The following is a 15,000-nucleotide window of genomic DNA, read 5'->3' on the forward strand; positions in this document are numbered from 1 at the left end:
ACTGTGAGTAAAGAACCTTTTCCAAGGACTCAGCTTTGCGCCGAGCGAGTCTCGAATCCAGTACCTTCCGATGCGAAAGCGAGTGTCATACCACTAGCCCACAAAGCCGCACATTCAAGTTAGTATGCAGGTCTGCCGTAATGAATGCCACATCTCCATGTATCTCGGTTCATAGTATTATCTTCCTCCAGGCCCAGTTCTTTCATTTCGTCATTTACCCTATCCAACCATCTAGTCTTTGGGCGCCCATATTTTCTCTTTCCGCTATTTATAAGTCCAATACTTTCTTTCCCACGTACTCCCTCTCCCGTCTCTTAACATGATCAAACCATTTCATTCGACCTTCTCTCATCTTTATTGATACATTCTTCGCTTCAGTCAAATTTCGAATTTGTTCATTTCTCACTCTAACTTTTCTTGTACAGCCAAGTGACTATCTCAACATCCCCATTTCTGCCACCTCAACTTCTTTATCTTGTGTCTTTCTTGTAGTTTCTGTCTCTAGTCCATATAACATTGCTGAGTTTACAACAGATGTACATGTTTTCCCTTCAGCATTGCGGAAATTCGTTTGTCACACATAACTCCAGTTACCCTCTTCCATTTTGTCCATCCTGCTTAGATCCTCTTCTTAACTTTCATCTCATTAACTCCATCTCCTTGTACAGTTTTTCCTAGGTATTTGAATTGGTTTGTCTCTGCCACATCCTCTCCTCCTTTCTTTATTGGTAGTCCTGCTCTCTGTTGTCCGATGCACAAATCTGTCTTGGATTTGCTTACCTTTAATCCCCTCCTTTCCAACCCTCCAGCTCGTTTTCCACCTCAGTACTACGTCATCCGCATACATCATATTCCATGGTGCCTTATGCCGAATGTGTTCTGTGAGAACAGCCATTACTATTGCAAAAAGAAATGGGCTGAGAGCAGATCCTTGTTGTAATCCAACTCTTAAATTAAATGGTTCAGTTAAGCCGACAGCTGTCCTTACCACTGTTTTGTTTCCTTTGTACATATCTTGGATAGCTTTGATATATTTCTCTGTTACCCCCTTGGCTCTTAGGCAGTACTACATTTCTTCTCTTGGTCGTCCCTAGCCAACAACAACACTAAACATAAAGAATGAGACATGACATGACGTCTGTTAAGCGACTTTACAATGTTTTTCCGACAACGTTGTTTATGGCCAAGTAATCATTTTACACCGTGCACGTTGAGAGGGTATGAGTAAATCGCCTTTTCCAAGGCCTCAACTATGCGCCTCTCAGAGTTGAACTCGAACTGACAATCTTCACTTCTGATGCCAAGGCGAGTGTCATACCACTAGGCCACATAGCCAGACGAGCTCTTTAAACCCGTCGCTGATAATATTTTTTAATTTAGAAATTTAAAACCATTTAAACAGTATTTACACTTGGTGATGATTGATATCTTTGAAGATTTTCTATGTAAATGTTGATCTAGTTACACAGTATTTTGTCTTTACACAGGAAAACTTTAATGAGAAGGAAATAACAACATGCATTGAAAGCAGAAATTGCATTCAGTGAATCATTTTTTGTTGAAAAAAATTGCAACTTTTAACTAGTCATTTTCATTTCAGGCAAAACTTTTGAATCACCTAAGGATACGATTTTATATGCTCACAAAAGACCACAGGTGTCTGATGGTTACCGCAGACAACTGGTGGGATTTGACAAGTTGCGAGAAACCACTGAGGGCAGCATGTGAGATTACGGGTAATGGATCCATATTTTAGTTGATTATTTATTTTCCCACTAATAGTTATCAGTATAGCGGATCATTTCGCTTTAAGACTCCAGACTTTATATAGCGCAATATCAACTAAACATGTTCAAACGAAAGAGTGAAAATGGAAAGGCTTCGTATGGGAACAAAACAGACAATGGACGTTTCGGGTACAAACCCTTCGTCAGCACAACAATACACAAATAAACGTGGAAAACAAATAAAATATAATGAAAAATAACTTGTATCGTCTGTACTCAATGGTGGTTGCAGTATGAATGAAATGTTAGCGTGGCGTGGGTAGAGGATAGGGTGCCCCAGGGGGTGATCTAATTGATAAGCAAAGGTCAGCGTCAGGGAACAGAACTTTCCAGACTATAATGGAAGATAAAAGACATATTGGTAGTAGTAGTAGTAGTAGTAGTAGTAGTAGTAGTAGTAGTAGTAGTAGTAGTAGTAGTAGTAGTAGTTGTAGTAGTAGTAGTTGTAGTAGTAGTAGTAGTAGTAGTAGTAGTAGTAGTAGTAGTAGTAGTAGTAGAACGCTGTAGTGGAACAGTAGGGGGGGTGGGGGGGTTGGAGGGGGCGAGGTGAAAGGGTCACGGCGGAGGTGGGGGGGGGGGGGGTTGTTGGATGAGCGAAGGTCGAATCTTCGCGAAGGAACGATGCGATAGTAAAGTGGAATACACCAATAAATAGATAGATGGATAGGCAGATAGATAGGTAGATGGTCACAAAAAAGGGGAGAGAAGGGAGAGAGAGAGAGAGAGAGAGAGAGAGAGAGAGAGAGAGAGAGAGAGAGAGAGAGAGAGAGAGAGAAATTAATAAAAGAAAAAAAAAATTAAAAAAAAAAAATAAAAAAAAAAAAAAAAAAAAAAAAAAAAGGGGCGGGGGGGGGGGGTTGGTTTGAGGCGGACCGGTAGAGAGGGGGAATCAGAGAGAGAGAGAGAGGGGGGGAGGGGAGAAGAAGAGGGAGGGGGGGGACAAAGAAAGAAAGAAAGAAAGAAAGAAAGAAAGAGAGAGAGAGAGAGGAGAGAGAGAGAGAGAGAGAGAGAGAGAGAGAGAGAGAGAGAGAAAGGGTGGAGGGGAGGTGAGAGAGGGCGAGTAAAACAGCCGAGTGATAGCTGGGTCTATATGTATATTAATGGATGAAAAAGTGGATGATTGGACACAATGAGAGAGAGCTAGGAAGGTAGATGACTATGAATCGGTGGATAATCAGTAGATAGATAGCTAGCTAGCTAGCTAGCTAGATACATAGATAGATAGATAGATAGATAGATAGATAGATAGATAGATAGATAGATAGATAGGTAGGTAGGTAGAGTTGTACTTTTAGTAGTATGAACAGTAGTAGTAGTAGTCGTAGTAGTAGTAGTGGTAGTAGTAGTAGTAGTAGTAGTAGTAGTAGTAGTAGTAGTAGTAGTAGTAGTAGTAGTAGTAGAGTAGCAGTAGTAGTAGTAGTAGTAGTAGTAGTAGTAGTAGTAGTAGTAGCAGTAGTAGTAATAGTAGTAGTAGTAGTAGTAGTAGTAGTAGTAGTAGTAGTAGTAGTAGAAGTAGTAGTAGTAGTAGTAGTAGTAGTAGTAGTAGTAGTAGTAGAAGTAGTAGAAGTAGTAGTAGTAGCAGCAGCAGTAGCTGTAGTGGCAGAAGTGAGAGCAGCAGTGGTGATGAATATGGGTGACGTTGACATCTAGTGGTGGTCAATCCTGGTGTTGAGTCCGCGTGGAGTCAGCGTTCCCAACAACTTGATCAGGTGAGTTTCCCTACGTCGACGGGCGGAAGTGTCCGAATGGCAAAAAACTGAGCACACACACACGCACACACTGTACATCGCAGTGGTCTGGCAGATATAGTTCCCACCCTGCCATCGTATATCAAGGACACTAACCATGCTCTTGGTGTCATTGACGAAATTCGATTCCAGGATGAACGTCCACGGCTAATTTTCACCATGGATGTGAAGGCACTGTACACATCCATACCGCATCCTGACGGACTGCGTGCCATCAGGCATTTCGTCGACCGCCATCCATTACCAGGGATTTCCAGCAACAGCATTGTGAGGCTCACCGAACTTGTGCTCACACTCAACACTTTTGAGTTCAATGATGTATTTTTCCATCAGATCTCAGGTGTTGCGATGGGCACCAAGATGGGTCCCTCATATGCTAACCTCTTCATGGGCTACCTTGAGGAAACCTTCTCCCATCAGTACAGTGGACCTGCCCCCGAGCTGTTCAAAAGGTACATTGACGACTGTTTCGGCATTACGTCATTGACCCACAGCCAGTTGAAGGGGTTCATCCTAGCGATGGACTCCTTCCACCCGTCCATAGAGTACACTTATGAGATTTCAACCTCTGAGGTGAACTTTTTTGGACATCAAGGCTGTATTGACCAGCACGGGAGTACGGACCACTGTACACTACAAGGAAACGGACAGTCACAGCTACCTGCTCTATCGGTCATCCCATCCGGTGAAGTGCAAAGACTCCATCCCATTCAGTCAGATACTCCGCTTGCGGAGACTCTGTCTGGAAGATGATGAATTTGCGCTTCAACGTGATCGCATGCTCGATTTTTTTAGGGCACGGGAATATCCCGAAAGGGTTTTGCTTAAGGCTGTCCGGAAAGCCAGCCTCGTGTCGAGAGAAGCAGCAATGAGGCCTCGCAATGCCAGGAAGCAGGAGACACAGCGTCCCATTTTAGTCCTCACGCATCACCCCCATGCCGATCAAGTGAGGAACATCCTATTGCAGAACTATGGGATCCTCCAGGCGGGCGAAGACACCCACAGAGTTTTCTCAGAACCCCCGTTGGTAGCATATCGACGGGATCGTAACCTGAGGGATCTCCTTGTCAGAAGCCGCCGGGAACCCATACCTAGGGATGGACCTAAAGCCAGATCGTGTATGCGACCCCGATGCAAGACTTGTGGGCACCTGTGGAAGTATGACAGAGTCAGCTTTCCAGACAGAATTTGGGACATCAGGCGGCCGTTTACTTGCACTGACCGTAATCTAGTCTATGCGATTACGTGCTCCCTGTGTGGGATTGCTTACGTTGGTGAGACCGGAAAGAGGCTGGGTGACAGATTCGTGCAGCACTTGCGTGACATATCGAACTGTGCAGACACAGAAGTGGCCAGACACTTCAATCTGCAAGACCACTGCGATGTACAGTGTGTGCGTGTGTGTGTGCTCAGTTTTTGCCATTCGGACACTTCCGCCCGTCGACGTAGGGAAACTCACCTGATCAAGTTGTTGGGAACGCTGACTCCACGCGGACTCAACACCAGGATTGACCACCACTAGATGTCAACGTCACCCATATTCATCACCACTGCTGCTCTCACTTCTGCCACTACAGCTACTGCTGCTGCTACTACTACTACTTCTACTACTTCTACTACTACTACTACTACTACTACTACTACTACTACTACTACTACTACTACTACTCTCTACTACTACTACTACTACTACTACTACTACTACTACTACTACTACTACTATTACTACTACTGCTACTACTACTACTACTACTACTACTACTACTACTACTACTGCTACTACTACTACTACTACTACTACTACTACTACTACTACTACTACTACTACTACTACCACTACTACTACTACGACTACTACTACTACTGTTCATACTACTAAAAGTACAACTCTACCTACCTACCTATCTATCTATCTATCTATCTATCTATCTATCTATCTATCTATCTATCTATCTATGTATCTAGCTAGCTAGCTAGCTAGCTATCTATCTACTGATTATCCACCGATTCATAGTCATCTACCTTCCTAGCTCTCTCTCATTGTGTCCAATCATCCACTTTTTCATCCATTTATATACATATAGACCCCGCTATCACTCGGCTGTTTACTCGCCCTCTCTCACCTCCCCTCCACCCTTTCTCTCTCTCTCTCTCTCTCTCTCTCTCTCTCTCTCTCTCTCTCTCTCTCTTTCTTTCTTTCTTTCTTTCTTTCTTTGTCCCCCCCCCTCCCTCTTTCTCTCCTCCCCCCCTCTCTCTCTCTCTCTGATTCCCCCTCTCTACCGGTCCGCCTCAAACCAACCCCCCCCCCCCCCCGCCCCTTTTTTTTTTTTTTTTTTTTTTTTTTATTTTTTATTTTTAATTTTTTTTTTCTTTTATTAATTTCTCTCTGTCTCTCTCTCTCTCTCTCTCTCTCTCTCTCTCTCTCTCTCTCTCTCTCTCTCTCTCTCCCTTCTCTCCCCTTTTTTGTGACCATCTACCTATCTATCTGCCTATCCATCTATCTATTTATTGGTGTATTCCACTTTACTATCGCATCGTTCCTTCGCGAAGATTCGACCTTCGCTCATCCAACAACCCCCCCCCCCCCCCACCTCCGCCGTGACCCTTTCACCTCGCCCCCTCCAACCCCCCCACCCCCCCTACTGTTCCACTACAGCGTTCTACTACTACTACTACTACTACTACTACTACTACTACTACTACTACTACTACTACTACTACTACTACTACTACTACTACAACTACTACTACTACAACTACTACTACTACTACTACTACTACTACTACTACTACTACTACTACTACTACTACTACTACTACTACTACTACTACTACTACTACTACTACTACTACTACCAATATGTCTTTTATCTTCCATTATAGTCTGGAAAGTTCTGTTCCCTGACGCTGACCTTTGCTTATCAATTAGATCACCCCCCTGGGGCACCCTATCCTCTACCCACGCCACGCTAACATTTCATTCATACTGCAACCACCATTGAGTACAGACGATACAAGTTATTTTTCATTATATTTTATTTGTTTTCCACGTTTATTTGTGTATTGTTGTGCTGACGAAGGGTTTGTACCCGAAACGTCCATTGTCTGTTTTGTTCCCATACGAAGCCTTTCCATTTTCACTCTTTCGTTAGTATTTTACGATCACCGGCTTCAGGCAGCCCTTACTGTTTTCAACTAAACATGTTCAAAGCGCTTTACAAGGGGTCCCTGACCTACAGCAATACGTAACATGTAGATCGAAACGCGACACCTGTTAGGCGATATTACATTTTTTTTTGTAACAGGGACAACGATGTCAACTGCCAGGTACTCATTTTTCACCTGAGTACGATGAGATAATGTGAGTAAAGAGCCATTACGAAGGACTCAACAATGCGCTGAGCGAGGCTCGAACCCAGGACCTTCCGATTCAAAAGCGAGTGTCATACCACAAGTCCACATTGTCTTTACTGGCTATGCTGTCGATGCTTTCAACACGCAATACATGCAATTTTTACCAAATATCAGATACTGTATTCCTTTTTTAAGAACGGAAGTAGCTTATAGGTATTAAACACTTAAGATGTTAAAAAAACACAGCAATAAAAAAGTAATGGCATTGAAGACGAAAATAGAATCTATCTTAAAGCATGAAGAAGACAAACTGAAAGATGGGCGGGATGTTGAATGCAGTAGCCTTACAACGTAAAGCTCAATACTAACAACTCAAAATTGACAAATAATAAAATCTAAAAAAATGAGCTTTATATAGCGCAATATCCACTAAATGTGCTCAAAGCGTTTTTCAAGGGGTCCCTAGTATACAGCAACATTTAACACGTAGGACGGGACAGGACGCCTGTTAGGCGATATTACAGTGTTTCGGACAAAGACAACGATGTTTACGGCCAGGTACTCATTTTACACCTGAGTACGGTGGGATAATGTTAAATCAAGAGCCTTTTCCAAGGACTCAACTACGCGCCGAGCGCGAGGCTCGAAACCAGGACCTTCCGATCCAAAAGCGAGTGTCATACCCACTAGACCACATTGCCGCACAAGTGATAGCGGAGGCAAGGATGATAAAATGACATCTTCAGTAATGGCAGCTGAAGTTGATAAAACAATAAAAAAATCTGAGCTGCAATAAATCTCCCGGCATCAAAAAATAAACCTGCAGAACGGATCAAATATGGAGGCAATGCAACAAAATCTGCACTAACAACGTTATCCCAAAAGACACTTGAAGAAAATTCCAGGCCGGAAAAAAAGGAGACAATCTCTAATAATATCACTGCCCCCAAAAAGGTGGCATTCAGAATTGGAAAAAAAAAAAACTACACACCAATAAGTCTCATCATCCATTCGATCAAACAACGGAATGTTTCGGATGATCCAAAAAAACAGACTAAAAACTAAAGTAGGAGAAAAACTGACAGAGGAACAAGCTGGGGTTAGACCAAAGAGAAGTACAATTCAGCAGTTTCAGCAATTCATCAAATATCATCAGAAAATACCTTCAACAACAAAACGATCTCTTTCATAGTTTTGTTGCTTCAAAAAGGCGTTTGATAGAGTATGGCATGCCGGATTATGGTCTGTGCTTCAAGGCTACAACGTTGAAGATGAACTTAAAGCCAACTATAAAAGCTCTTTACCAGCACGCAACCAGCTCTCTGTATTGCAATCAGATAGGACAGTTCTTTAAAACATCTGTTCGTGTAAGACAGGTTGCATACTCTCCCCCCACCCTTTTCAACATATATCTTGAAAGAATTATTGAGGAAACTCCTCAAGACCACCAACCAATCATTTCTATAGGCGAGAAACCCCTTTCTAATTTGAGCTTCCCTAACGACATAAACCCGATGGCCGGCAAGCGATCAAGAACTACAAGTGTTATCTGACAAATTAAATACAACAGCAACATAATATGGCAAGGACATTATAACTGAAAAATCACAAATAATAATCAACAGCAGAAGCAACATAACTGCCAACATAAAAGTCAATGACGATGAATGTGAGGCGTGGACGTTAAGCGCAGAAACAGAACCCTGCGTCACTGCTTTTGGAGATAAGAGCTACCGAAAACTCTTCCGTTTCCGATACACCAAACACAGGACAAACAAAGGCATTAGGCAGGACGGGGAGGATATTGCTGGAAAACAGGAACTACTGCTGTCAATAATAAATAGAAAAAAAAAAACGTCCATGGTTACGCTGAAATAAATAGTCAAGACAGTTTATGCAAGACTATCATGTAAGGATCAGTCGAAGGACATAGGATCAGTGGAAAACAAAAGAAAATGTGGCAGGAAAACAAAAAGGAATGAACGGGACTGGGCGAGCTTCGGAGAAAGACCTACGACTGGAAAGAGTGGTGTAGAATTGTCAAGTCTGCATCCCAAATATTTCCCGGATGATCGTTATGGGAATGATTGAGTGACTGAGTAAAAAGGAATGGGCCCAGAGGTAACGACAAACGTCCTGCAGAGTTCTATAAACACCTTAAATCAAAATCCCCCCCCCCAAAGTATTTCCATCGCACATGGATGAAAATGCGCATCTACGATTGTTCAAAAGCAAACAATTAAACGAAACAACGGGCATGGTCAACGCTAGAATGGCAAGCACATCGGTATACTGGACACATACAAGACTTCAAAGGAAGAAATGATTTTCCCAAAGTCTGTATGGTTTAAGTCAGTGAGCTTATAGAAGAAAAATCAAATAACAACCTAAGACAATTAAATGAAATTGGAAAATAGGCATTGCGCCTCAAATACCACAATACAACGAATACACAAATAGCAGGTATCAAGCCAATGTTTTCAATAGGCATTTTGTCAGAAGATACATCTTTGCTTGCTTGGTGTCCATCTAACTCGGATTGCAATGGGGCCTTTGCTCCTGGTTCATTCATGCTGTGATTAAAAATGACAGCGCGTGTAGTGTCTCAACAGGCCAGTTTGGGAGCGGCAGATCTTTTTGAAGTTGCTGCAGGTGAATCTAACATCGGTCTCCCATCGTACTGCCTCTGATTGGGCCTATGTCACCTGCTTTATCTTTTCTCCTCCCACTGGTCCTCTTTCCCTCTCTCGCAGGATTGTATGCTGCTCATAGCAAACTGTAAGCTGACAGATAAATTTACTCTTCCAAATGACATCGAAATCATTTGCCCATTAGTACATTTTATACAAACTACACACTATAGGAATAAAGGGTCCTTTACTATTATAGATGATCAAAGCTCTTTTTAATTTGGTAGGACCAAACAAGCGGACACCATTTTGTGTGCCCAACGGTTAGTGTCTTCAACCTTTCCTTCTCACAGATATCATTTACGAACACCCCCCCCCCAAAGCAACGCAAAACATGATGTGTGCCTCTTTGTCGATGCCATCACAATAAACAGACACAGTAGTACTGTAGTAGTTAACGTTGAACACTACAAAGAACTTGCCCATCTGAAGGCATGGGGTATTTAGTGGCTGATGAAATTCAGTATGATTTTTGATTTTTTTTTTAAATAACAAACAAGACAATAATCCCATTGCATTTTATGTCTGTCTGCTAAGTTTTCGACGCATTCAGCAAACATCATCTGAAATAGGATCGTCATATCTCGCAGACATTTCATCTAAGGCTAACAAAACAATAGGCTTCATCTTTAGTTTAAATGCTGCCCAGTCTGGACTCAGATAAAAGCCCTTCATTTAACTATCGGACAAATACTGGAATATGCTAGTACAGTTTGGGATACCTTCACTAAAAAGAGACAACGGTCCAAGGAAGAACGGGGTTACACATCGCAAAGGACAACTGTCCTTAAATAAGCATCACAAAAACATGTTACACATCTAGTGCTCAACCAGTGCGGATAGACGAACAGAATTATAATTTCCAACAGCACACAAATAAGAAAGCAAACCAGTTGATACATGTTTATAAATTGACCAAGCTGAGAAGCCTAGAGCGAAAATAGAGAGAAAGACAATCTGATTAAATTCGACTCATATATAAGGGAACAAGAGAAAACAAACGACATTTCGGCCTTTGGCCTTTTTCAAGTAGTAGTAGTAGTAGTAGTAGTAGTAGTAGTAGTAGTAGTAGTAGTAGTAGTAGTGGTAGTAGTAGTAGTAGTAGTAGTAGCAGCAGCAGCAACAGCAGTAGTAGTAGTAGTAGTAGTGGTAGTAATAGTAGTAGTAGTAGTAGTAGTAGTAGTAGTAGTAGTAGTAGTAGTAGTAGTAGTTGTAGTAGTAGTAGTAGTAGTAGTAGTGGTAGTAGTAGTAGTAGTAGTAGTAGTAGTAGTAGTAGTAGTAGTAGTAGTAGTAGTAGTAGTACTAGTAGTAGTAGTAGTAAGCTTCGCAGTCTGAATGACGCTTGCTGAGAATTGTGTGATTCAGTCATGGTCGATGAGTATAGCTGCTCTCTCCCGGTCTATGTTGTTAATTGTTTCCATTGGTCAGGGTCCTGGGCCAGAGTTTTGAGGCTGTCAAGATCTTGTTGTGACTTTAGTACCGAGGGCACTTCAGTTTTTTTTTCGTTCTTCAGGGATTAATTCGGCTTCATCTGAAACCAGAAATTTTCGATATGTAGAGAGATCCTGGTTCAGAGTAGTTACTATTGATGTTTGTGGTCTCCCTACATATTTGTTGCCATGAAGAAAATATTCTGTCAATGCAGTTTGGGCTTGGATTTTGTCTTCTCGACGTAAAATCTAACCAAATAGCCTCCATCGCTGTTCTTTTATTATTGTACTCAGGCGTTGGACCCTGTTTTTTCCATAGAGATCGGTATTTGTAATTGTCTTTGGCCAATAGATTCCGACTAAGCGAGGTAATTGTTTGCGGTGGTATGTATAGAGACTTTCCAAGTTCTTCCAGATTCCACATTATATGCCAATATCGTAATAATCAGTTCCTCGTAAATCTGTCTTCCTTTATTCTCACTGCTTATGTTATTTCTATTCCATAAATTTTGGAGTTGGTTGAATGCATTGATTGGTGGTCAGCTGCTTTCGCTGTCTCATGTCTTCATTTTCGTTGATCAAATTGCCTAGTTTACGTGCACTTTTCCATTCATTTAAATTTCTGTTTATTTTTGTATATTCTGTTTTGGATGGATTCACTTTCAGATTCCATGCTTCTAGGGCAGTTGATATTATTTGCAATCATATTTTCGCTTGATGTTCTGATTCAAAGATTAGGTCTGTATCATCTGCGTATATCAATTCACGAGTGATCTTATTTAATGGTGATATTTTCGTCGTAGATCGTTAATGGCCGATTCGAGGTATATCGTGAATAGAATTGGACTCAAGCTGTCTCCCTGAGGGGATCCGGTTGATGTTTATATTGTCGTTAATTCTCTGCCAGTTTCAAATTGTAATGTAGTATTTGATAATAGATATCTTATGATCTTCACATGGTCTTTATTCAAGAATGAGTCAAGGATTGACAACAACTTGGTTCTACATAATATGGTGCCGAAAGCTGAACTCATATCGATTCCAAGTATGGTAAATTCTTCCTTATATTTCTCCGTTCTGGCTTTCAGCCATCAATGGGCCCATACTATGTCTGGGGTGCTTCTATCTCTTCTAACCCCGCTTTGTGAAGGTGAAAGATATTCATCTATCTTATCTCTAATTCTGTTGAGCGTGATTGTGCTTAAAACGTTTCTTAGCCTAGATAATAAGACGATTGGTCGCAAATTTTCTAAAGGGCCTTTTTTAAATTTGGTTTGTATAGCAGAATGAGTTTTCCACTGCCAAGATTGAGAACATGTTTTGTCATAAATAACTTATTATACATATCGGCTAGTATTTGCACGTCTTCGTCGTCAAGAAATTTTAGTTCTTCTGCCCTAACACCATCTAGACCTGGCCATCTCTTGTTATTGAGCTTTTGTATGGCTCCACTTATTTCTTGGGGCGTTATGGGCGTTTCAAGCTCTTAATTGGTAGACTCGAATGGTTCTACTTCTTGTTGAATCCCCTTATATATATATATATATATATATATATATATATATATATATATCGTTTTACTTGAAAAAGACCAAAGGCCGAAATGTCATTTGTTTTCTGTTGTTTTCTTAAATAGACTTTAGGATTAGGTTGAATATATTTTAGCACCCATATTGAGGGAACGCATAGTATAGATAAATGTTACACGTCTCCTCTAAAATTCAGTCAAAACCAGCTACACATTACATGTAACATGTTGTAAAAATCAGTAACAAGTCTACAGCAAAATGTAGTCAAAACCAGTTTCACATCATCTGTAAAATTATGTCATATCCAGTTAAACGTCTTCTGTAAAATTTAGTCAAAACGAGATACACATCTGTATAATGTAGTCAAACCCAGATACACATCTCCTGTAACATGTAGTCAAAACAGTTACACATCTCCTGTAACATGTAGTCAAAACAGTTACACATCTCCTGTAACATGTAGTCAAAACCAGTTACACATATCCTGTAACATGTAGTCAAAACCAATAACACATCTCCTGTAAAATGTAGTCAAAACCAGTTACACATCTCCTGTAAAATGTAGTCAAAACCAGTAACACATATCCTGTGCTATGTAGTCAAAACCAGTAACACATCTCTTGTAAAATGTAGTCAAAACCAGTAACACATCACTTGTAAAATGTAGTCAAAACCAATTATACCTCTGCTGTAAAATGTAGTCAAAACCAGTAACACATATCCTGTGATATGTAGTCAAGACCCCCAATTATACCTCTGCTGTAGAAAGTAGTCAAAGACAGTTACACGGGACGAGAATGACACCACAAATATGAACTCCCTTGAAAAGACAAGAACTAACATTCTACACGTGTTGCCCATTTATGCAGCGCATCATGCAGTAAACATGCCCAAAGCCCAACAGCAACAGATAACATCCAGGACGAGACATGACGCTTGTTTTGCTTATAATACATTTTTTTCCGACAAAGACAATGCTGTTAACGACCGCGTACTCATCTTACACCTGAGTACGATGAGAAAATCAGAGTAAATAGCCTTTTCTGAGAACTCAAAGCTATTGGTGAAAACTGCAAAAGGTTATTATGTAGCTGTTACCATCGGAAATATGTACGGCTAGCCCTAACACGACTAATAAATTATAGTGAATGAGATTAGCCGAAGAGTAGCGTCCCTTGATTGGACGTCACCGGCGAAGTTATTTGTAAACAAACAAACTACAAGCCAAGCGCTGCAAATACAAAATTTATTATTCATATTTCTGTACAAAATGCATATCATATCAACTTAGATCTTTTCTTTAGTATTCTCCATTATGAAATGTTAACAAAATATGATGAAGACTACAAATGAAAAATAAAAGATGTTGGTAAATAATACAATACGATGAGACAACACTTCCTAAACTTACTGAAATTCCCGCTAATGATTGGTACTAATAATGTCGGTTGCCAAGACGCAACTTCCAACAAAGGGGCGCTACTCTTAAATCTGTTTTGAAATCTCATTCTCTATAGAAAATACGCCACCCTCCCCCCCCCCCCCCCTGGTCCCCCAACCCCTTTTTTTATTTGTTTGCACACGGATTTCAGATGTGGATAAATGTATTCAAAACAATGGCGACTGCGAATACACGTGTCAGTCGATCATGGGAGACAAGACATGCCTTTGTCCCCCCAACTATTACCTGAAAAATGAAACATCGTGCGATGGTAAATATCCCAGGTCTCTTTTATTTTATTTCTTTTAAATTAAAAAATCATGATGGTAATTAATCTTTCATGATACCAGTTTTTTTTTGGACCCATTGTCTCAAAACGGTATTATGTCGGAACGAACCAGATGCTTCAAGCCGAGTTAAATGTTAAACTGGTCAAAAATATAAACTGTTGGCATTAAAACCCAAAAATATGGTATCCATTCTCCTCAATAAATCGTATAAACTCAACACAAGTCTGATATGTCTGGCTATAAATTAAATTTTCAACATCTTAACCAAACCGATTTAATACTGTTTGGAGGCGAAGGGTCACATAGTTTTTGGTAATTTGTCAACACTGGTCAATTTCCGACAATTCAATTGTTACGTTTTTTCATTATTTAATTATCCGTTAAAACGGAAAAAAAAGAAAAAGGTGAGCTTTTATGTAGGGCAATGTCCACTGAATGTGCATAAAGCGCTTTACAAATAGTCCCTGACAAACAGCAACACGAAACATGTAGAACGAGACATGACGCCTGTGAGGCGATTTTACAAAAAAAAACAACAAATTCAACAGAGACAACGCAGTTAAGGGCCAGGTATTCATTTTACACCTGAGTACGGCGAGAGAATGTGAGTAAAGAGCTTTTTAACAAGGACTCAACTATGCACCAAGAAAGGTTCGAACCAGGACCTTCCGATTTGAAAGCGAGTGTCATACTACAAGACTACATAGCCTAACAACCTAATCTAATAGTAG

General features: G+C 40.7%; 1 protein-coding gene across 1 annotated transcript in view; it reads left to right on the plus strand.

The window, feature by feature from the left end:
- Nucleotides 1-15,000, plus strand: part of LOC144959578 (uncharacterized) — a 42,831-nt gene that overhangs the window by 16,342 nt on the left and 11,489 nt on the right. The window contains exons 5-6 of the mRNA XM_078892199.1: nt 1,601-1,736; nt 14,131-14,250. Of these exons, the coding sequence (XP_078748325.1) occupies nt 1,601-1,736; nt 14,131-14,250 (256 nt within the window). The remainder of the gene's footprint in view (nt 1-1,600; nt 1,737-14,130; nt 14,251-15,000) is intronic.

The sequence above is a fragment of the Berghia stephanieae genome, chromosome 14 (genome assembly GCF_034508935.2).
Source record: "Berghia stephanieae isolate SIO BIC M18660-M18661 chromosome 14, UCSD_Bste_1.3, whole genome shotgun sequence".
NCBI lineage: Eukaryota > Metazoa > Mollusca > Gastropoda > Nudibranchia > Aeolidiidae > Berghia > Berghia stephanieae.